Below are 25,577 nucleotides of genomic sequence, written 5' to 3' on the forward strand. Positions count from 1 at the left end.
TTTAAGACCAGGAACAAAACATTGAGCTGTGTCAGTATCTTATGTCATCCTAGACCTGAGTCACCAAAACCTGCATGATGGAGAAAGACTGTGAAGGAGTGAATTATGGAGATCATAAACACAGCTGACACAACAACATCCTGCTGTCCAAAATGATATTGGAGCAACATATTAAATGTGCCAGGTCACTATGCTTGCATGTACAGAATACAAACAGCCCTGATGGCACTGAGCTTGGAAATCACACACCTCAAACAGTCAAATTCATCAAACACGGAGTTAAAGAGACCCGCAGGTACACATATGTGCCCCTGTTTGGTATATTTCACTCTAGAGTGGAGTACACTGGTTTGAGCTTTCAAATATTGAAGCACTCACAATAGGCAGTTGTAGCTGCTCCACTCTGACCTCGCCACTTAAGTACACACAACTAGAGAGTAAAGATGATCCTCCAGGGAGGAAACCTACAATCTTCTGTGGAAAAAGGTTTCATAAGTCTCTCTATATACAGTGTCAGGCTAGTGTGTATAGTGTGTTTTTGTGGGGGAATCATCCCATGACTGACTGAGCCCTTTGTGTTTGCTCTCATGAAGCTTAAGGAAACAAAAGGAGATGCACTGGCATGCTGGATTATATACTATGAATTAGAGAGAGCAAAGAGGAGGTGATGAATGGAGGAGAGGGGGAGGGAGTAATGGGTCTATAGGTATATGCTGGGAAGGAAACATGAATTATCTTGAATTTACCAGCCTTCAATGACAAGATTATGGAAATGATTGCAAGTGGTGCCTCCATCAATCAGAGCTGCTTTGATTATTCCCGGTGTCTTGTTTCCTTTTAACTACTTTCTTACTTCCCATGAGTAATTTAGGGGTCCTGATAAATGAGTTACACACAACCACCTGGTAGATAAGGTGCTTACATTTGGCTCTTAGTTTGAAACCTCTGCTCTGTGTATCAGTGGCTTTGTTTTACAGCACACAACAGCTCGCTTCAAGCAGTGCAGTGACACATGAATGCAGGTGACAAGGTGAGGTATTGCGGGTTCGCCGCTATCTAAAAATACTTGCCTGATATATACACGGTAGTAAAACTGTCTCACAGCCGACTGGCCACATTCGCCAACATTGTCCCACATTCTTTCGAAATCTCTCCATCCTTCTCACTCCATCCAACCAGTGCCTGTCTCCCACAATGTCCCCCCAAATATCTCCAATTCAATCTCCCCCCTGTTGTTTCCTCCACAGCTCCAGACATTGTTCCTCCAGTCAGCGGGTATCTGATCGGACCGCTTCCTGATTCGTCTAGACCCGAACGAGGCAGTCTTTTCCGTTCGGAGTATCGACACGTAACACCTTAAAATTCTGGATGAGCGGGGGGGAAGGGGGGAGCTGTCTGGAGGCCCGCAACTTGATATACGAGCCGTGGCCTTGCTTCCAAGTAGGGCCTGAAAACTGATGGCTCGGTCCGCTTCAGTGTGGCCTGGGACGACCCTGAGTGTTATAGCGAAGGGGGGTGGGGGGGGACGCGATTAAGCCCTGTAGTGACAAATTTACACACATTTACCGGAACATTTTCCAGCCTCACATCACACACCTTACATGTGATGGAGTTTGTCCAAGTTATGGACAGTATTTTGGTCAGTGCAGGCTCTTAAAGACAGTCGGACGTATGATTGACTGATTGATTTCATGGTCCACAGTTGGACAAATATACGGTGAGGTAATGCATGCAGGATTATGATGTTGGCAAGCCTGAGTCCATTGATTTCCAATCTCATCCCCTAGATCTGTTACTTCTATTTATGCTCTTTTCAATCTTATTATGGTGTTTACTTCACATTTGAAAAGAAAAAAAAATTGTATTCCTTGCCTTAAGTTAACACTCATCAAAGCAGAGACGTCTGTCTTGTTAAAATGTTTATTTCACATTCCTGTGAATAAGTTGCATCAAAGGTTTCGTTGAAACACTTATTCCACTGAAATTAAGGTTCCCTTTTTAGATAGTGAATCATAGTATTTCTCATGGTTTTCCAGTATTATTTGCTGTTTACATTTCCAAGCAGGTTTCAGTCCTTTCACAGTGTTGATGTAGATCATTTTCTTCAGAGTAAAAGCTTCACCTGGCATTTAACTCCAACCAGTAACGACACTATTTATATGTGCTGTTGAAAACCCTAATGTATATGTAATATGATGCGGCCGGCATCAAATCAGGAATACATGCAGAACGAGTAAGACTTAATTAATTTAACGAGGTAACAAAACCAGTCTGGCTATTTTTAATCTTGTTTTGCAGCAACCTCTGTCCCATCAGGCGACAGACGAATAAACAGGAAAACATACACGAGTATTACACAACACCCCACCAACTATTTAGAAAACGTGAGTCGGCTAAATATTTAATCAGTGGATGATGCAACTTCAGCGTTCTAAACTGACACTTTTGGTCCAGTCTGCACGTCTTCCCTACTCAGCCACCTGATTCACTGGAACACACCGGGTCTTGTTTCACTGTATTGTTTACTGTAAACATTGATTTTTCTTTTAAAAAGGCTTGTGTCCTTCGTTGCCTTTTTTTTTTTACTTTCAACAGGAATGTATATATCCCATTAACCTAACAAGTAAACAATTCAATCGTGTCTTGCTAAAGCCGTTTCTACACCATTGTGAACATCAGACTATCTGACATGACTACAGGGTTTTAGTGTGATGAAAAAAATGAGGAATGAACCTGTTGGGAAACCACAGAGATGAATAAAAGAGATGGCAACATCTACAGGAAACAGAGAGAGAGAGAGAGAGAGAGAGAGAGAGAGAGAGAGAGAGAGAGAGAGAAGAGGGGCGGTGATCTCGTCTCTTACCCTCTGTGCTGAGGCCGGGGCTGGAGGTGAACTGGGCCACATCCACTATTTTGACAGCAAACTGCTGCCCCGTCTCTCTGTTGATGCATCGCCTCACAACGCTGAAGGGACCCCTGAAAAACACAGAAGAAGAATGTTTACTGTGTGCTCTGGGTTGGACTTCTTTGGCAACAACTGTCACAAGTGAAAAGCTAGGAAAAAGTTGAAATCGTCAAGTTAAGGTGCAGGATTGAAATCTGGGTGTTGTGCTTGTTCCCTGTAGCGTGTCGCTCTGTAGCAGAGCATCACAGCTGCTGCGCTTTCCTTCTCATTGCATCGGACACTACACATATTGAATCATCCCTCCTGTAGATAAGAGTTTCTTTCCATGTAGAATCAATACGTTTCAAACAGAGGTGAGAACCAACAAGCCAGCTGGGCCAAGGTTACAGCGCGGCACCCAGGAGATACGAAAGACGCCGTCTTTGCTGCATGGGAATGTGTGTGTGTGTGTGTGAAGCAGAGATTAGGCATCAGGAAGGAGCCAGTGGTATTTTCCAAAGGTGGCATAAATAAAGGAAAAGAGAGTAAACATTGGCAGCAGAGGCTCACAATCTAATCCGTTTTCCACACCTATTTATTTCTTCAGTCTATCTTAGTATGCAATGGGAAAAAGGCAAGGGAACGCCTCAGACGGGTTGAGCGTCGTTCCACAGTTTAATAGTCAAGAAGCAACTAGAAACACATTAATGCCCATATTAACGATGTCATGTTAGCCGTTTATGGACCTCAAGGACGTGCCCTCATAATTGAGAGCTTTAATGATCTGGATTATCAGGCTGTGAGATAATCACGTGTGTGTGCCTGCGTGTGTTTGCTGCTGTCCTCCGCTCTTATGTGAAGATGACCGTCACTGGAAACATATTATGAGTGTACACTGCTGTTCCTCATCTTTCCATGCTTCTTAATCTCTTTCTTAGCCTGTCAGTGACCTGTGGGTGAACTCTGAAGCTGGGCTTCCAACTTTTTTAACCAGAGGACAAACATTCACACACACGCTACCAGCAAAGGAGCCCACAGAATGCTGCACTGAGTGTGACCACAATACTTTAACGTGACAGCACCCATTTCACAGTTTAACCAGAAATTGCTCCCTATAGATTACCACGGCCACATAATCCTATAAATGAGCTTTTTCCATATCGTACATCAATAACACTTACAGCTGTGAGACACAATCATCCTCATTTGCTGTTATTGCATTGTATATTTTGTACAATCTTTCCACAGGGATTAATTAAATTGATGATCAACAAAGTCTCAGTGAGTCAGACCACCAAGTTACAGTGTGTCCAATAAAGTTTATGGCACTGCTTTAGTGTCACCTACTGGTGAAACTGTGCGCAATTTAAAGAGACAGAACCTAAAAACCTCCTGTTTTTAGTGTGGAAGTGGATCAATGTGTGTTACATTACATTTGGATTAAACATTTATGGCAAAATCATGATTTGTCAGACGTTATTAGCCAAAGTAGTAAGTGCTTTACAAAAGGCCACATGGAGGCGCTACTGTAACTGGAGCCCCAACAAAGCAAAGACGTTCTGCCTCGTTCAATGGTTGAACTTCCCACCAATTCTGACTAAGAACCAGTTAAAAGTCTGTGAAATATCCGCCAAACTAACAACCCGAGCAGGACCAAACACACTAAAAGCAGACAGCTCAATAGGTACTGAAAGGGGTGTTAAATGTAAACACAGCAGCTCAAGAGCGTCTGTGTGTGTGTGTGTGTGTGTGTGTGTGTGTGTGTGTGTGTGTGTGTGTGTGTGTGTGTGTCTGTCTGTGTGGGTGAGGAGTGTGAGGTATTCTTTGTGCACAAACACAGACTGGTTGAGCAGATGGTGATGAAATGAAAGCTGCTTAGCGTCAGAGGGGTGAAGTATGACGGCAACGATCCCAAACATGCAGCACAAACACACACACGCAGGCACACGCGCTGTGTACGCATTCGCTCTCACACATGCAGCGTAAATGAAACTGAAACAATATGAGACGCCACTGCTGTCACTTTGACCAGGGGGGAATGAAGAATCACTTAGTGCTGCTGCATGTGAGCCGCCCGGCCCTCCCTCATGCAAAGCCCAGCAGAGGCCCCGCCCGGTCAGCAGTTTGCCGAGCGGAAACATTCCTCTGTTTCCTCGGCTCACTGGCGCATGATAGGTATTTATTTTACAGGCTGGTTGGAGCGGTAATTAACCAAGACACACACACACTCAAGATGGTAAATTCCACGTTAACCCAGAGCGTCCAAGTGTTTGTCAGTTAGTCCATCCTCCCCTTTTTTAAGAGGTCAGGCTCAACAGAACAACACAGGCTAGACAGATTATTACTGTCAATAAGCTCCATACACATTTATAGAAACAGGCTGCATGAAATCTCATCATCCCTTTGATTAAAGAAAAGCTGGCGTGCGTTCCTCTAATTGGTGCGATGCAGAATTACGTCAAAACCTAAGCTTTCAAAACATTGGTAAGCTGGGTAGGTTAAGAAATGAAGACGTTTCAATCCGACAGTAAATGACAGTGATGGTGTGAAATCTGAGCCGTTTTTGAAACTGTGTTTGCTTCACACGTGTCAGCGATCAATACAAATGACATCTAAGCCTTTCGGTTGATTTGTCATCTTAATAAATAAGTGGGAAGTTTGTATCTAGCTTGTATCTGATCTCTCAGGCGTCCTGGCGGAGCTGCGGCATTCGTGAAGCGTCTGCCTCTTCGCTCTGCTTGTCACGCCGCATCCCCATCACGCTCGACCAAGTACGGTAAGTCGGAGATGGAAACGGAGATGAACAGGTCCTTGCTCGCAGTTTTGGGCTCTAGAGCTGAGAATTGAGGCGTCCTTTGCTGATTTGCCATGTTCATTTTCACTTGGTTCATCATTGTGTCGTGTATGGGGAAGATTTATGAACCATCTTAAATTATTATGGCGCATATTTTGCACGTCGATGTGCTGTTACTGCTACTTAATTTTATGAATTATCAGGGGAAAGAAAGGAAGAGCTACTTTCATACAGCCTCTTTTGAAGGGGTTTTGATTGTGCAGAGCTGAGCATTATGGGGGATATCAAACTTTCCAAATGAGAGATAACAGCAGCCTCCAAACGACGCATTCCTAAACTTAACAATGTTGGCACGTGCAACCAAATGTAATGTCCAAGGAAGTTAAACTCAAACTCGACACAAATTCGGATTCTGAGTCTAAACTTTATCCAAGCAGGTACACGAGGCCAGAGCGCTCTCATTTGTAATACAGTCCAGTCCTCCTCTGCTATGTTATCTTGTTCCACGCTATCGTCCAACCACCTCCACTCCCCCCACACACCCCGACACACACACACACAGCAAATGTCAGGCCTCGCTCCAGGATTTACTCAGTACAACGACGAACAAGAAACCCCAGAGGAGATGGAACAGATGGAAAGGAGACAAGATGGGCAAAAAGACGCTTCCTATAAGGGGAGAAAAAAAAGAAAAGGTTCGTAAATTCGGGCAAAAACAGGCGACGGAAAGGTTGGCTGAGGTCTCCAGACCAGCAGGCAGGCAACATCAGATAGAGAGGGAGAGATAAAAATGGACGGAGAGAGCCAATCAGAGAGAAAGAGACAAACACACTTATTGCAGATTAAGTGATTTCTCAAAATCACATTTATCTGTGTGTGTGCGTGTCCATGCATGGGTTGGCCAAAGAGATGAGGAGCTTATTCACAGCAGCTTAGTACAACAGCAGAAATATGTTTAAAATGCACAATCTCCCACACACATCACCCTCGCAAAGTGGGAAAGAGGAGAACTTCAGAGAGATCTGCGTGTGGAAAGGAGATGACGGAAGACGGGAGCGAAGGCGAGCTCGGGTGGGAGAGAACGCGACTCAGAACTGCAGGCGGCTCAAGAGGCGGAACTGGTTGTCTTGGAGAAAAGAGAATCAAGTGTACGTGGAGGAGCCATTAGAGCTGTGAATGGGCCTCAGCTGCACAGAGTCAGCCATTATAGCTGAATACAAGTCAGCTGCACGCCGGCCGCTCGTAGGATTCCTGCACTTTAGACACTCCTTACGAAAATAACAGGAAGAGAGCGAGAGAAAGGAAAGAAGTGGAGAGAGACGGAAAGAAAGAGGGGAAACATGGACAGCGAGATGGGGGAGGAAAAACGTGAACTGAACTGAATTAAAGAAGCTAGATTAGTTCACTTAGGTCGCCGACGAAGTAGACGACCGCAGTCCGCCGGTGGTTTCCATAATACATCCATAATGTGACACTCGAGGATCTGACAGTGCAGCGTTATCGGACGACCTGGGAATGAGATCGGGTTGCAACATGAAGTGGCTGAGTGAACGTGATGTGCATTCAGGACGTAGGGCGGAAAAATAGCACCCAGAGAAAATGGATTTTTCAGTTCAAAGCAAAACCAGATCATCATTCTATTTGGTAATCCACAAAATATGTTTATACCTGCAACACTTCTTCTTTAATAATTCCATAAGGGTCCGTCCACAGACATATGGATGTGGTAAAGTGAATCTAAAGGTATATAGCACTGAGAGTACTACTGAAGGAAGGAAATATACTAATTATGAACGTGTTGTACGCCTGTATTCTTGCTGTCTAGCCAATTCTCAATCATTTTCTTAATTTCCTGTCATACACCAAATTGAAAAACACATTAAAACTGCAGTTAAAAACCATACACTTAGGGTTGCAAGTAAATCTTAAATCTAATGGCTATGATAAAATGTAAGATGAATCATTACTTTCAGATTTGCAAGCGAATGATTAATGTTTTGTATAATTTGTGCTTTAATAATTACATGTTGGCATAAAAACCTGCCAGACATATGGCTTCTTAAAGAGGCACCCGTGAATAAGCTCTGCTATACCGGCTCTGTGATTAATCGATTGTGATAGAGCCACTTCTTCGGTAATTGCTTGCTTGTGCAACAATACACCTTTTGTCCCGACGTGCTTGTTCCTTTCTCTTCCGCCCCAATATATTGCCTAGCAGGGAGTCGCTGGCGGCGAGGGAGGAAAGCGCCAGCAGCAGCAGCAGCAGGAGGAGCAGTCTGGAAAAGTCCTGTGTAGGTGTTAAGCAGATGTGGAGGCAGAGCGGAGAGAGGTCTCACCGTAGTGTGAAAGGTAAACAAGCGTGACCTTTTACACTTTCAATTCACTGCAATCAACACTTAAAGACCCCCGCGACTGCTGAACTTTACCCTCTGCACGTCAGATGACCTCAAAGGTGGGAAGTGTTGCAGTGACCCTGGATGTTAATCTGTTAATACTACAACTAATCCTGTCAGGGATGTGTGGGGGGGGTTGGAGGGTTGAGTCCTGAGAGCAGCCAGCAGTATTTCCTCCAGTCCATGTCAGATCTTCATGGTAACCAATAGGGATTTACTACAACATCAAAAAGATACGACGCCTTATATCGCGTGCTATCTAGCCGCATCTATGTGTGTGTGTGTGTTTGTGAGAGGCCGCAGTAAAAGGTGATTTGCGGGTCGGACTCCTTCCTAACTTCATAATGCATCAATCAACCCCGTGTCTCATTTCGTAAATGTCACGAGCTTTATGACTCACACAAGTCTGTGGCATCATTCACACTCACAATATACCTGATGGCTATACCTGTGCTGGGGGGAATCACGCAGCCTGTGTGAACACGTGTGTACGCTGTCCACACGCTGCTGGGTCATAACTTCTACAGCCAGGTTTATGTTTCCACATTACCTACATACACGTGTGCTCTGTGGGGCGTTTCAGTGGTTGTGCGTGTTCTAGAACTACCGCAACACAATTACATGCAATACTAATTTGTGAGAATGTCTGTCGGGAACCAAATCACAGGCATGAGGTGTAGTTAAGTATTTACTCCTCCAAATTGCCCACTTCTGAAGCAATTGCGGATGGAGGCTTGAGCGTAGTTAACGTCAAGTATGAATCTGGCTTAAGTAACCTAGGTTACACATCGGGCAATGAGCCAGTCAGCAAAAAGAACATCTTGTGTCATTTTTTCTGCCACAACATTTTCTTCTTTATTAGATCAATTTGCTCCTTCTAGGGTGGCAGATTATGTTGCAGTGAAACGATTTGTTGAGACAAATCCCAGCATAAAAATACAAATATACAAAGTGAGCAGAGTTAACTTTTAAAAGGAAGAAATACAGCCAATGCATTTCAAAGACCGTTGGGAAGATCGAACCATGAGACGACGAAAATTAGATAATGTGGAAATAATCACACCTCCTTCTCCAATATCAGGAGTAAACAATGAGACTGTGACCGTTAACCAGCTTAATGATATCAGAAGGCATAATGAAACTTCAGCCTGGAGGAAACATTAAAGTGAAATGACACTAATAGAATGTCATTAACATGTTTACACCTCCTGGGGAGCATATGGAGAGAGAGAGAGAGAGGAGTCGGAGAGGGATAAGTGAGAAGGAGGAGCGGGAAGACACAAATGAATAACGAGACGGAGAGGGGAAATAAATCAGACAACTTAAAAAGACTTAGTGCCAGGTTGCCCTGACAGACAGCCGTGTTCATTACACTCACCGACATGAAGGTGTTGATGATGCCGGGTAATTAAAGTCAAATGAGTTCATTCCTTTGGGACCATAAGCAGGCACTGTAAATCTGATTAGAGTGCCTGTTCTAGTGCTGTTACACCAAACATTATTAGAATATTGCCTTTAAGACGAAAGGACGACTAGAAGATCCAAAAAGGACATGTTAATCCCGTCCAATCAAATATATGATTGCACAATTCATACAATGAATGTAATCCAAAATGCAAAAGGACCAGAGCGGCATCAAGTGTATTTAGGTAAAAGCTAGATCAGTAAAAGTAGAGTATTCCATAATTTAGGAGCATGTATAGGAAAGGCTGCATCCCCAATATATTTATTACTATGATTCTGTGTGACCAACTGATGAGACATGTGCTTGTAAAAGACGTCTGCAATATAGGCTGGGCCAAAAGCCATTTAAGGCTTTGTAGACAATTAAAAACAACCCTGAAATCAATTCTAAAAAGCTACAGGGAGCCAGTGCAGAGAGAACAGAGGTAGACTCATTTGCTCTCTGTTCTTCGTTTTGGTCAAAAGCCTGGCACCAGAGTTCTGGACCGGAGCACTTCTGCTGAATTACTGGATTTCCCTTCTGGCGGTTCCTATTGCAACACCTGGCCGTTCGTGGAGAGGGAATCGGAATCTCTTTTTTAATTGCCGCTCCCATTGGTGCTTCCTTTTCCGTATACAGATTAAGGTTTTTGGAGGGAACTCAGGAACCTATACTGTAGTGAGCCTGTAAAGCCCTTAGAGATATTTGTAGTATGTGATATTGGGCTACACATATACATTTGGTTTGAAATGTAATCTGTAATCTGTAAATTGACTTTTTTAGGGAGGCGTTTGATGTAATCGGCCCGTTAGATTCTAACACCCTCTTTTAAAAATCAACCTTCAAAATCCACAGCGTTTTTTGCTATAAGGTTCTCATGGATCATAAGGAGCGTCGAGGGAAAAAAGTGGATGTGAAGTCGGCTTTAATCAAGACAGGAATCCTCATCTGGGGACGAGGAATACCTTAAATCATACTAGTTAGCGGTAGTTGAGAAGATACGTATGCTGTTCTGGACCAAAGTGTGGGGATGATTGACTGATCTCCCCTGTCCATTGATCCCCCCCCCCCACTAACAGAGCAAAAAAATAGGAAAAAAGATCAGAGGGAAAGCAAGAGTGGACAGCTTTGAAGGAGCGGGATTTGTTAAAGCGCAGCCATGTGTCAGGTTTTAGCTGTCTTTGACTCGCTAAGCTATGTTATCTCGTCTCTCTGTCTGTCTCCCGTGGCATTTCTCACTCTTAAACACACACACAGAGGTTGATTCAGCTGCTGACAGTGATAATTCCATCATCCCCTCCTCAGCAGAGAGAGTGCATGGGTTCTCAGCTAAAATGTTTTTTGCCAAATTAACCAAATAGGGAGCGAAGATGGTATGAATCCTGTGCAAGGGGAGTGAGAAGGTATGGCACTGCAATTTGGGAAGAGAACAAAGTGGAGACGAATTAAACACGTGAAGAAAACAGAACAGGGAGATACCTGCACAAATAAACAATGGCAGAGAATAAGAAAGGTAGAGAATACAAATACAAGAAACAAAGAGGAAGGGGGGGGGGGGGGGGGGGGGGGCGAGAGAGAGAGAGGAGAGAGAGAGAGAGAGAGAAAGAAAGAGAAAGAGAAAGAGAGAGAGCGAGAGCAAGAGCAAGAGCAAGAGAGAGCAAAGGCCTGAGGGTGGACACAGCAATAAAGACTGTATTTAAAAAGGAGGCCAACTGGCCAATGAAAGCAGACAATGATTCATAATGTAATAGGGGAAACGGCTGTTCTGAATACTTTTCCTCGACCGTTTCTTTAAAGATCTCTCTCTCTATATATATTTATGCACACACACACATGTATTTAGCTGGATTATAGTGCTCCGAAAGAACATAACAGACCATTTATGGAACTAAACACTACTGACCTACATCTCACCCTGTACCAGGTGAGTGTGTGGAGCCTGTGCTTTCTTTACCGTCTATGGACCGCACATTGAGTTTTGTGTGTATTGCAGGAAGAGTCTTGACCTGGCCCTGAACATGGTAGAGAGAGAAAGTGTGAGTGTGTGTTTGTTAGAAAGTGACCTAATGTTGTGCAACGATAACTGCAGTTATGTGTTTATGTTTTTGCTCATGTCTGTTAGTCTCAAAAGGTTATTGATGACTTTCTATCAAACTTGGTAGCCAGGTTGGACATGATCCAGAAAAGAACTGATAACACTTTGGCACCAGTTAGCCTGACGTCGGTGCTGTAATCAATCTTATGGTTTGGCCTAAAACCTGTGAGCCATAAGTCATTATAATAACTTATTTTTCCCTGAATCCCTTTGGTTGTTGGTGTTTTTGCATCTCCTACAATTTTCAATAAAGCCAGACAGAAGTTATATCTTTGTTTTTTGATATTCCATGGCTGCGAAAATCAAGTTGTCATGGTTCACTCTTGATAAAGTGCTGTATGTCATGAGTGAATTTGTTTACTGTAACCAAACGTAATAGACTTGTGTACACAGTGCTTATATAAAAAAAAGAAACCTGCGAGACAGACGGAGGGGGGGGAAACCTTTAGAGGAATACTTCTCAGCTTTTGTACTCCCTGAGCTTTTGATTGGCTGCATCAATATGTGACCGGGGTGATTAAGGTGGTTTCCAACGCTGCTGTGCTGATCCCTGTTTCAGATCATAACAGGGTCTTCATGTGTGAGGGTGTGAAAGCAGCGAAACAGTGGCTGTCCCTAGGGTGTGTGTGTGTGTGTGTGCCAGGTGCACGTGTGGTGCCGCATGTTGGCGAGGATCACAAAGTGGCTCCAGCTGTGTTGCAAATTCAATCAAGCATTTCCCAGCATTCACAATATTCCTCTAACATGCAGCTCTTGTTCCTTTCTTCTCCTCATCCCCCCATTCTCCCGTTAGCTTTTCTCCCGTTTTCCCTCTTTTCTCCATCCTCAGTCTCTGCATCCGTGCCGCCACCTCTCCCTCCTTTTCTAGCAGAGGGGATTATGTAAGGCGGCAGAGCTGGGCACTTTATTTACGCTCCCATGGGGATTAGGCAGAAGCCTCAACATGCCAGCACCTGCCACGCTCGCTGACAGCCTTCGAACACACACGTGCACGTGCACACACGCACAAACACACTGGAGCAATGCAGCAGAGTTGACACGCTTTTCCCTAAAGCCCCTTAGAGAACCCCGTAGTACGGCGAGTCGAGGTGTAACATGCACATTTATGTCTTTACACAGCAGTCGACTGCGGGGATTGATACATAATTCCATCTAAGTAAAGAGGCGAAGCTACATAAATGTCCTCCAATCCAAGCAACATGGGTGGGGAAAGAAAAAGTATCTGCTGGATTTCTTAGCATGATACTCTTCTCTTCGTGAGTGATGATGATCGCTAGCAGGGAATGAGCTTCATCAGAGCCAGAGGGACAATAAATCACACCCAGATTAATGTCAGTGCTATTTATGTGAATAATACTTGCAGCAAAAATAATGAATATTTACTAGTCACGGGCACTGCAGCTTTTATCCTGTTTTGTCTGAACCCTCCCCTGCTCAGAGATGTTGATATCATCTCACCTCAGCTACGGTGCGATGAGGTGCTTTGTGTGCCGATACTCTTGGCGTTGTGCCTCGACTGTGGCCTCGTCCTCCATACATGTCAAGAGAGGAATTTTATCAGCAGAGCCTTCAATCTCCACTCAGGCTTCATTTCCACTTTTTCGATCTCATTTAACACAGTAGGTTTAACATTATTGCAACCAATTTCTGGTAGTGAAGGATGCGTTTGTTTGTTCATTAATGGTCTATCCCTGCCCGTCTCATCGAACACTCTCCGTTTATCTCAAAAATTAGCTAATTTATATTCTCAGGTTATGTTCTGGGCCAGGAAATGTGAAGCAGCAAGGTGTCAATGCTGCAATTCCAAATGAATTAGGATTCAGCTGTGTTTTATGAGTGATTCGGTCATATTAATTCATTAAAGTGATGAGGTCTTTCATTCATTCTTATTTGAGTTTTTAGGGGCACAAGTGGAGAATACACAGGTGGATTCCCTCCACTGACTTCTATACTGTGTAGTGATCATTGTGTGTGTGTGTCTATTTACCAGTCACCATTTTGTGCTGAGAGAGAAAGTAATGGCCGCATGTGCCAACAGGAATAAATCTAGCTGTGACTTTGGAAGTGCAGCCAATATAAAATGTAAACACAGAAAAGTTTTTCCGCAAGATTGATAGGTTTATTTTTTGTTTCCTAAGATGCTGGCAGAGTAGACACACCGAATCACACGATAGCAGTGCCCATGGACGCCATGGCCAAAAACTGAGGAGTTTTATAATGTGTGTTTGCTTTGTATACGATGCTTTTATATGCTGGTTTTAAGTATGCAGTAGGACGCTTGTGCTGTATCTTGTCAAAGATGGTTCACTCCAAAAGAAATGCATCGTGGAGGACAATGCATTAGGTCGAAAACAGCTGGATTAGTTCTTCACTTTTGTATCATGTTGATGTCACGTGTGTTGAAACTTCTGCTATGTTGCAAATTACCAAGCAGAGAAGCGCATTTTTGTGGATGTGGTCTGTTTTCACTCAATGTGCACAATAGAGCTGGATCAAGGGAGTGCAGAAGTGGGGCAATTCATGTTTTGCACAATAAACTTTTTGAAATAAACCTAAATAAAGAGCATGTAAATGTACAGTACATACATTTTCTCTGACCATATAACCGTGTTGCCTACGTTCCGCTATGTTGGCACAACTGACCCGAGGATGAATCCCCTCCACCCTCTTTCCTAATCCTCCACCCTCCATCCACCACAATAAATCCAACCGTCAGTTACATTCCAACTGAGCCATTTCATCAAGATTTTTAATCCACTCCTCTGTTAATGAATCCAATAATCAATTTATGTCTGTGTGCTGACGTCTTGCAGTATCAGCTATAGTTGGCGTTGGCCTAGAGAGAATTGCAGATTTGGAAAGCCTCGTTTCTGATGTTCCCCACTCCAGCAACACTGACACCAGAGTTCCAGCTAAGTGCTGCGAGTACAAGGGCTGTAAAAGGTGAGTTAGTTGCTGCTGCACCGCATCCTGGCAACGCTGTCGACATTAGCATTCGAAGAGTGGCTTCCTGCTAAATGATATCATTGACATCACTGGCGACCAATCGAAAGCTGGGGTCAGGCTGATTAATTTCTGAGCTGCTAAGTGTCTCTATCTGATGATTTCTTTTCTGTACTTGTAAGGCTGACATATGACATTAATCAACAGAGCCCAGGTCCCTCAGTGGATTAAAGACTTCACGTAACCTCTAACCTCTGACGTGGTAAATGTGTGATCATAGAGAATGGCAGATAAAATGAAACAAAGGTGGAGGGGGTGAAATCATATTCCGTGTTAGTATTCTGTCTGAGGCGCCACACGTGAACTCGGAAGAACTGGCCAGAGCAGAGAATAATGGCTCTTGTGTTTCTTTGTGCTGACCATTCTTCCTGCTGCCATAAGGAGTTTATGAGGCCATGGTTCAGCCAAGTTGTTTTTCCGACTAAAGCTGCTTTGCAGAGGCAACAGAGAATTACGACACTTTGTCAATAGAGCGCAGACATTTAGAGAACAGGCTTTCCTGTTTTCCTCTTATCCTCTCACCTGGCCACTTTCCCACCCACACACACAGTTTTTAAGCATTAAGTTTGCCTATACTGGTAATAATAAGAGCTATACTTACCAAGAAAGCACATTTATTACCTGAAAACTTAACCAGGGAGCGTAGGTGCTTTCACACCACAGGGACCTTGTCAAGAACTCAGGGATTTTAGGTCCTTGTGCACTGCAGCATCTAACTAACTAACTACCTAACAATCCAACTTCCGGAGTGCTTGCATGGATGCATACACAAACACCCACACACACATTGCTTCATCACAGCCCCAGTGAGGGAGAGGCCAAGAGGTCAGAAAGCAGGAGGAGGGGACCAGGGAGGAATAGGGAGAGGAGGCTGAGCAAAAATAGACATGACAGGAAGTCCCACTTTGCCCCCGTCACCATAGGCTCCTCCTCAGTCTCCCCCGAACAAATATGTAGGTGAGGGCCGAGGGCAAGGGGTCACACTGCAGATAATCTACATACTGAGAGGGATACATCTGGGCTGGAGTGACAGACGGAGAGACGGACTGTTCGGGGACGACCCTGCCTCCTCCCACACAGCTGAGGATGAATATGTAAGCAGCAGGCTCATAGGGGGGGGCTGAGTGACACCTTAAAATCTTTATCCTGTTAGCCCAGATGAGTCTTGCTGGGTTGGAGGTCCCACTCCCACATCAGCACCTCTATACAATCACCTTTTCCAGGCTCCGATCCGAAGCTCATTAACACATCTCAAAGGAGGAGTAAAAGAGAAATACAGTGTAGATTGGATCCATCATCCATTCAGTCTAGATTACAACTCCTTTCTGTTCTAGGCATGCGCCCCCCCCCCGTAGCCCCATTGATGCTAACACACCATCTCTTATAGCGTGCTTGCACAGTATATAAATTGTCTACTGGTCCGATACTAGATTAATCAATAATTGACATTTCATTAAAATGATACGTAATCCATTATTTGGCAAAGTGGCAAATGCAGAGACAGCACCTGAATCAGCGATAAGCTCAGATCACTTTGGCAGTACTTGAGCGGCGACGGAACACAACTGGGCGGAAACATCATCAAACAACATTATATTGCAAAGATAAAACCTCTTATTCCGTCCGCCGACTTTGTTATCCCAGGTGCTTGAGCTTTTATTAGTCTTGTGAATAAGCAAACCGATGTCGTGCGAGGTCGCCACACACACTCTCTGCACCGCTAGATAACGACCAGTGAAAATAATGGATGTCACTACGAATCATCGTCGTTGTCGTCTTAAAGTGACAACGCACCATTTACTGATCGGTCTTAAACGGCAATTTAATATCTATATCAGATTAACAGAATTATGATGATTTGTAAACCTTATCACTAGTGTAGAGAATTTGTAGTTTAGATTTTAACTTATCATCATATCAATAGTAATAAGGCTACTCGATTAATAATCTAAATACTCAGAATATTAATGATAATGATCAATAGTAACATTTCAGCTGTTGTGAATTAGACAGGAAATTCCGCTGAATTATCGGAATGACAGCTAACAGGCCGAGCCTCAGGAAAAAACATGTCAGGGGAGAGATGGAAGAAATGAGTGTGTGGAAGAAAACAAAACAGAAACGTAAAACGAGAACCGGGGAGGAAACGAATACAGATGAGACAAAAGACACGTGGTGGAGAGAAAACGGGCTGAAGCAAGGAAAGCACAGGGAGAAACGCTCTGGTCCAATCCCCTGAGTGTTCTGGGTCACGAGCCAAGTGCAAGATTTGCTGCCGGATGCTGTTTCAGGGCCGTCAGCAGAGAGAGAGGGAGCCACTCTCTGGATTAAGCGCATGATTTGTTACCTAACTTTGAGTCCACATCCCAATCAGTTTAGTGAGAAATGCCTGCTCTTTACAGTCTACTGCCAAACCACTGATCAGGCTTTTTAAGGCCAATACCAATTAATTCATTATGATAGAATAGCTCTGATACCCCTCACTGACCCTCTGTCTTCCTTTTCTTTGTTATCCACATTTTGTTATTGGTTATTTGGCTGGAATTGTCCTACACAGAAGGTCGCAGATCTTCATATTTCAATACATTTGCTGTATATATTCCTATGCAAATCAATATATGACACAACTTAATAGCCGCTTGATGTCGTGACCCCACGTTGTGTGCGTTGTGTTACAACAGTGGCTGCTATCTGTGATGTGCTGCAACATTAATGGGTCAGGTGAGCCATTAGGTCTGCCATCATCCCACTGCTAAATCATTGATAAGCTGCAGATGCATCGCTGGCACTAAAGGGGCCAATTAGAAAGCATTCAAGGGCAGGATCCCCGACTGATGACAAGGTGTTTATGTAGCAGTCTGCAGACCACTATGATCCAATATCCACAGGAGATCCCAGTGGCTCTAAAAGAGTGTGTGTGTGTGTGTGTGTGTGTGTGTGTACGCTTCTGCAACCACAATGCCAGGATCACTAAACTTACAATTTTTTATCGTAATGCATGAGGACGTCTTGTGGGAAACAAAACCACAGCCTATCTATGTGACACACACACACACACACACACACACACACACACACACACACACACACACACACACACACACACACACACACTCTGGCTGAGTGAGTTTTCAACCCTCAGGTGTTTTGGTTTTCCAGCACAGTGACGGATTACAGCTTTTGCGAGAGGAACCACTAAAGCACAACAGCAGCGAACCTGTGAACCAGCAGCACAGACACGGTTGCCTGGGGTCTACCAAAGAAATCACTGAACACAACATGACCTATGACCTGTATGTCCACTGTAATGACAATGGTGCCAGGTCAAGGTATCGAAAAACAATCCATGGCTGTTCCTGTCCTTAACTGACTCAGATATGCCAGTTGATAAATCTCACCACCCTTCACCATTACCCAGCGGATTTCATAGAATCTACAGGAATCAGTCCTCATTATTACTACAAACTGTGGGAGAAAACAACCAGATTGGCAGCCCGGCGCAATCTGAAATGTTTATCCTCTACAGAAGGGCAAAAAGGCAACATTCTGGCTGAAGCCACAACATCATTTTATGGTAGGGAGCAGTGGGATTTATGGGAAATATGATCTTAATCTGTAGGAAATAGTGCAAACAAATATCAGTGGCAGGAGCTAAACGCAAAACCAACATTAAGTTTCTTCACTGTTGTCTTATTTGTTTTTGGTAATCACCCTAATTGTAACTAATCACAACTGTAAAGCAAACTGTTATTCAGAGCAAGAATGAAAAGGATCCTATTATTTATTTAAAATCAAGCTGGTGTGATGAAGGAGTTTCTCATTAATAAAGTGCTGCGTAGCAGCAGCCCTCATTATGAGCTTAATGTTTTTCATTTGGTCTTAATTGGAACCTCTCAGACTTGATTCTTAGTGCTGAGTTGTCCTGCCTCAAAAGGAAGAGGGAAATAATAAACAATGTCAATAATAAATGGCTCAGGAGGGTAATAAAACTGTCATCACAGACCAATTCAATATTATACATTCGCAGAAAACAACAACAACAAAGGGTTCCATGGCAGTTCTCAGCTCCTTGGTCACAGCAGGATGAGATCATTGGTGGCAGAAGCTCAAATTCTGGGTTCAAATTTAGGACAGGGCTGAAAACTGTATCCGACGTTGGACTGATCTATATTCAACCAGCCACAAAGCAGCGGTCAGTGCCGAAGTCTCATATAGAAGATAGAAATATGCGTTTTTTGAAGGGTTATTACAGTAAACCAGACCTCCCAAAGGCGCATGGAGCCTGTGGCCTGTTGCTGGGAATCCAACCACAGCCTTCTACGGCTCTGATCCACTCAGCTGACCACAAACCATCATGCTCCTTAAAAACAGGAGTGGAAACTCTGACACTGAATCGTTGCTTCCCCGTATTGGACTGAAGTGAAAAACACGCCTTACAATGCAGGACTGTGGCGTGGACAAAATCAATTGAACTTTTGATTTACAGCGCAGTGCCTTGGGATGATGAAAGGGGGAGGTAAGTAGAACAGAAACGCTGTTGGATTCTTACCAACAAAAGAATCATGAATTTGTCTTTTTACTCGCAGAAATTCCAATCGTATTTCTCAGAACAATTAATCATGGGCTGGATCGAGCGCAAAAAGTGGATTGTGTGTGTGTGTCTGTGTGTGTGTACCTGTGTGGTCTTTGTGTCCTCTGTGCAATGAATCTACACACAGTGGTCAGCAAATTGGCTCGGCTGATTCCTTCTCGCTCGGCCTGCAGTCTATAAAAGTTAATGAGCCCACTCAGCTGGAACTCAGCACACAAAATGCATACATGCACATGCTACACACACACACACACACATCGTATGCCTACATTCCTGCGCTTAAACGAACACACACAGACCTCACATTGCCCCCAGCCTTGTCTTTTAGGTTCTGATGATTCAGAAGCAGGATGTTTCCTCCCTGTCTCCTCAAATTTCACACACAATTCTGTTGTGAAACTCCTTACATAACAGATGCTCCCTAATTTCCTCCACTCTGCTCAGCCAGGGATTTGTGTGTCTGTGTTATACGTGTGTGTGTGTGTGTGTGTGTGTGTGTGTGTGTGTGTGTGTGTGTGAGATTTAGTGAGCCATGAGGATCATTTCTGTGGTCAGTAATCACTACTCAAGTTGCAGCCGCTTTCCTTTACTACAAATTCTGTTCTGGGGAACAAACAAGGAAGCAAGAAGGGATGGAAAGAGGGATGAGTAGTGGGAATACAATGGATGCGGAGGAGAGGAGAGATGGGAGAGGGGAGGAGAGGAGAGGACAAGGCGACAATAATGAATAGAAGGATTCATAACGGATAAGAGTCGCAATTTGCAAGTGCCATCACCGCCACGGATACATGGCAGAAATGCAGAAAGCCGAGCGTCAGAGGGGAAGAACCTGCAGGGGTGGACAGAGACATATTACAGGCTTATACGTGTGCATTAACACACCCACACACACACCACAGGGCAGAAAATGAGTCTCATCACCGCCGTGTGCTGTGAATAACTGTTGCGGAGCGGCCGAGTTATTTCCAGAGTTCCCTCTCGAACAGGAAGAGAGCAGCATCACATAAACGACATCAATGTGGCCCGAATCAGATCTGATGTGCACTTCGAGGTTGTGCTATTCTTCTATTAATCACCACCAGGTGTCAATGTAATGTCAAAAGGTGAGAGTGTAAAAGAGTGTGTGTGTGTGTAAACATTCATTGTACAGTGGTATTTTGGAGATCTAGTTCTCAAGGATCTAGAGAATATTCAATGTGAAAACCATTTTTGGTGGTAGGTGCATCTTTCTACACTTATTCTAATACATCCTGATTCGTCATCAGAACCAAATTATTTAATTGAAATCACACTGGAAACAAGCAAAACCTGTAAGTTGTAATACTAGTAATAAAGTCATGCTGTTATCTTATCTTTCTCATTAAAATAAAAGTGAATTCCTGTGTCTGGATCCCTATCTGCCTCAAATCCAGACACAGATTGAAACATAACCTCTTCAGCAGAGACAGACATGTAGCCTAACTGTGGTTACATCATTTACTTTGCGGTTGCTTGGGTTACATTTTCAATATCAGCTTGAGTCATCCACACCACCGTTAGACTCTGGACAGCATGAGCTTTTCATGATCGCAGCTTTCTGCCAGTTCGACAAGTACTCTGGGACTGAGCCGCCCAGTCAAAGAGCCGGTCCGCCGCCGCTTCCTGCCAAGGTCTCAGACTTCAAAGGGACGGAGCTACTCTCATGTTCAATCCTAGCGCCTAGAAAGGAAAGGTTCCGTAGCATCCTGGTCGAATAGAGAAAGGGAGAAACGGAGGGATAAAGTGACACCGAGAGAGTGAAAGGAGGATACATTGAAGACTCAGTGACCCAGAGTAAACACAGCTTAACCTTGAGGAGAAGAAAAAGAGGCACATAAAGGAGAAACACACCCTTTCATATCCATGTATGCTCGGCTCCTTCCTGCCTTCTCACTCTCTTGCTCTCTTGCTTCCCCATCATAAGATGAGGAGAAGGATGGTAAAGGGTCAGCTGCTAACATCTGTATATTCACACACACACACAAGGATGCCTGTTGTACGATGTCCTTCCTCGCTCACCTGTCATCTCACTTCTGTGCTTGTCAGCTCAGGCTTTGCACCCAAAAGTTGGACGGTCTAACCTCACAGGAGTGTAATGGCCATTTACCTTTAACTGCAGACTGCACAGTCAGACAAAGCTGCCCCGTATCTGATTTCTCCCGCGACTCTCGCATTGATCTATGTGCCGGCGATGCTGCTCCGGTGCACAGGCCTCAATCAGCCCGCCACGCTGAACACGCCAAATCTATGCTGCGCAGTCAATCGTCTGCCAGAGAAAGTGCGTTTGAGAGAGTGAGAGCGAGCAGGAGTGAGATAAAGAGAGAGAGAGGCGGAATGCTTAGCAGAAAGCCCCGAGCCAAGCCTTTCTCTGTACAACAATAAGTTCCTGTGTGCTTAAAGAGACAATAAGACGATCTCTGAGGCAGGCATTTCTCTCTCTCTCTCTCTTTCTCACTCACTCACTTGCTCCATGTGTGTATGTGTGTGTATGTGTGTTCATGCATCCAATCTGAACCTCCCGGCGATGAGAAATCTCTGACCTTTACCTCGTCTGCTACCGTTCCGCGTCTGTACACGCTTGTTTATGTAGCGACGCCCTGGGACCGCTCGCTTATTGAAACTACGGCGGGGTCAAGCGATCAAGATCCTGGCGAGATTGACCTGCTTAACACAAAGCGAGTGAAGCTGATGAAACCACGAGACAATGGTTAGTTTCCCAAAGATCTCTCTCTCCACAGTGGGCCCTCTAGTCATCTATCTCTCTCTTATGAAACGGCATCTGTGGAGTCTTACTGCTCTGCTCTGCTCCCACCAGTAGCAGCCATCATGTGCACGCTCCTCCTAATCCTCAGCCCAGCACTAAAGCTAAGATTAGCCCACATACACACACCCATACACACACACACACTGTGACAAACCTAGAGATCAGATATATCTTGCATGCACACAGGATGACGCTGACCTACAGACACACTACTTTACTAACTCCCCCCTCCCCCACTCACAGAAGAAATACAAGAACATTCCATCTTCTTCAGCTACATGGACAACGAGAGAAATATTTTCTTTCTTATCTGATGTCAACGCCTCACGTCCAGGGGCCATTTTGATGGATAGCTGCGTTACATTCTTCATCTTGTATCTTTTCCCCCGTTCCCTATGCGGCGCTAGGAGAGGAACGTAATTAAACCTCAGTCGTACGCCCATCTAGCCTCTCTCTGCAGGGACTGTCTGACTGCATTAGCCTCCTGTAGCCGCGCTCTCTCAAAGCTAAGGCACGGCCCTCCGTAATGCAAATGACAGCTAATCAACTCCTATTACGCAACATTTTCCTTTGGTTGACTGTGTGGCGCAAAGGTCTGGCAGCTCGCGACTGATCCAGGAGAAGAAGTCAAGCGTCAGACTTCACGTTTTGCCTGGGCACATGTGCACATTGATGTAGATCTTATCACTTATCTAACAGCTGGTCCCACTGGGGGAGTTTGTTCATCGCTGTGTTGCTATTAACCCTCCGGAAACGCCCTCTAATTGCTCAGAGACGACGGAACAACGTGTTAGATGTGTCGGAGCCGGGGAGACGGTGACGGGCAGGTGTCGGCTACTCTCGGATTCAGCCAATCGCGCCTTAATTATTTCTGGCAGAAATATCCCTGATGGGCTCCGACAGCCAATCAGGAGGAGAGAGGAGAGGCGATGCCTTCTGTAGCCCCCTCATCGCCCTGACAACTGCCTGCCTGAGATGAAGGCTGTCATGCTGTCAAAATGCAACTACTACCATTCCAACCGGCGTCAGAAATAACCACGGGCAAAGGGCTAGACGCAGCTACAGCCGGGACCATTTCAAGTTATGGCGTTGACGTGAGGTAGTTGCGCATTATCTGTCTATACATAACAGTGAATTGGCTCATTCTGGAGGAAAATGACCCAGTACGCTGTAAGGCAGGCAGTGACACAGCGTAACAAACAACAAACGAGTCCTACAGCACCACAAAATGGTAGCGATAACATTTAACCTACTTTAAGTACTGTGAGTGAGTTATTCACCAATCAAGTCTTGCAAATTAGACTGGCTAGACTAATTTGGCGCCAATAAAACTGACGGGAATGATGACGTTCTTGAAAGATTCGCCTGAGGTAGACGCAGAATGGGGAGTGTTAAAAAATACCCTCACATTTCAGAGATAGCCCAATCAAAAAACAATATTTCTTGCTCTGATTCCAATTTTCAATGTTAAGTTCATAAACGGGGAGCTACGAGTTCACTCAGGCACACATACACACACACACACAGAGAAACAGACACAGACTCACACACAGAACCGAACCAGATGACAGGATAAACTAGGGCCGTGCTGCATGTGGCCATCTGGTGCAGCTGTCTGTCTTAATTGACGAAAATGAGCGATTTAATTGATCTCAAGCTCAAAAATCGCACCATTACAGGATTTTCCCCGACCCCGCAGCAATGACCATTCACTTTTGTTTTGAAAGATGCGGTAGATATGATAAGAAAGGATGTGTTTTTTTCGGTTTCCACAGTTAAATGTTTTTCCATTTTCTTTTTGTTGAATAGGTCGAGTCTGAATAATAAAGAACCTTAATTGCCAGACCCTGATGAATTGTCTATTAAGCTATGTTCATCAAAACAATGACAGCGATGGAGAGATAGTTTTAGATCTAAAAGCATCTGTGTGTGCGTGTTTAGTGCATTGTAATGCAACAGTGTGAGTGTGTGTGTTAATATCATAAAGAGCATAATTGGAAAAGGGCCTCAAAGGTCACATTGTTCAAACACAACAGAGTGGGCCGTCTCATAAATGTTTGTCCTGAGGCATCAACAGATTTACGTAGCGATGAAAATAGCTGGATACTATGTACATAGTGTTACTTGTGTGTTGCCTCATCATGCGCAAACACTAACACACACTGGGTACGGCCGGGGACAAACCCTCAGCCCCACGTATCTATATAAACACACACTTACTCCTCTTCAAGAAGATGAGCAAACACGTAAGCGCAGCTAGAGAGTCATTACGGAGAGCAAAACAAAGCACTGTAATCACGTCTGGAGAACAACACTGAGGTTTGTGTTTGTACCGTGACATTCCAAAGGAGGCTCGCCGTATTATTCCAGTGATTCAGTTGCAGGGACCCTGAGCTGTGGCAGATGGCCATTTCGAGGATTTGAAACGTTTTGACACTTCAATACTTTTGTTAGAGAATAGCGGTGCACTTGATACATAGTCCATATATGAAATATATAAAATGTATTTTAAAAAGAGCAGAGAACTTCGGTTATGGCTGGCAGAAGCGAACCTGTGAGCTGGTATACACACCAAAAGCATCTCCGCTGTGCTCTCTGCACCATTACACTAACTTGAGGCTCTTAGATGATTGATAACCTAAGTGTGCACTCTTCCATATGAAGCTCCAAGTAATGAACCCCTCTGTGACAAAGTGCGCTGGCAACCCTTAATACTTTAGAAAGCTTCCTCTTCCCATCACTACTAAACTCACAATCTCAAACTGCAACGCCTCAAACAACACACAAACTTTCATATTACCCCGCTGTTTTACAACATATCCAGTACAGCTGTGTGTGTGTGTGTGTGTGTGTGTGTGTGTGTGTGTGTGTGTGTGTGTGTGTGTGACAGGGAGCTTGGTGTGGTCAGATGCTTTGGCAGAGGTGAGCCCAGAGCTTTCATAAAGAGCCTAGGAAAACTGCTGAGCTGAGCCGTTATCACCTTGAGTGGGTGTGTGTGTGTGTAAGGTTATTACAAAGTTTGTAAATTGCAGAGAACACCACTGACCCCCAGCACAACACACATCTCCTCTGTCTTTACTAGTGCTTCTTTCCAAATATCAGCATTATCCCCAAACAGCAACACAGTAACACCCACACACGCACACATATAGCATGCTATTAAACACTCAGCCAATCATATTCTAGCAACACTACATTAAAACATTACAACCTTAACAGCGGCAACTAGTTTATTGTAGGCAGCGGTCGTATATTCTGCACATCTACCAGCAGCTGCTGCTTTACCCAGGTTAAACATTTCTATACAAGGCGTAACACACTGACTGTATATCTTGAATCCTGGTAAATAATGAAAGTTCACTCCATGTTAGGGTTTCACCACGTATTTAAAGATTGGCTGCTGGTTTTCAGGCTCTACATAATGTAGTCTTAAAATAAAGAAAGTAGGTTTTTGACTTAGATTATCAGCTAAAAGGTGGAAGGTTGTGGAATAATGCATTGCAAATCTTTGTTACATTTGTTTGTTTTCAAGAGAAGATTGAAGAAAATATTGGAATATTAATCAGATAAGTTTGATATTTATTTTGGGAG

At 44.2% G+C, this 25,577-nt stretch overlaps 1 protein-coding gene across 4 annotated transcripts in view; it reads right to left on the bottom strand.

The window, feature by feature from the left end:
* caska (calcium/calmodulin-dependent serine protein kinase a) overlaps positions 1-25,577 on the bottom strand; it is a 95,435-nt gene that overhangs the window by 53,767 nt on the left and 16,091 nt on the right. For all 4 annotated transcript variants that reach the window (XM_076155304.1, XM_076155287.1, XM_076155280.1 and 1 more), the window contains exon 2: positions 2,864-2,976. In XM_076155304.1, coding sequence (XP_076011419.1) covers positions 2,864-2,976 — 113 coding nt within the window. The remainder of the gene's footprint in view (positions 1-2,863; positions 2,977-25,577) is intronic.

The sequence above is a fragment of the Genypterus blacodes genome, unplaced genomic scaffold (genome assembly GCF_046128005.1).
Source record: "Genypterus blacodes isolate CSIRO-AG114 ecotype Tasmania unplaced genomic scaffold, CSIRO-AGI_Gbla_v1 ptg000008l_1, whole genome shotgun sequence".
Taxonomy (NCBI): domain Eukaryota; kingdom Metazoa; phylum Chordata; class Actinopteri; order Ophidiiformes; family Ophidiidae; genus Genypterus; species Genypterus blacodes.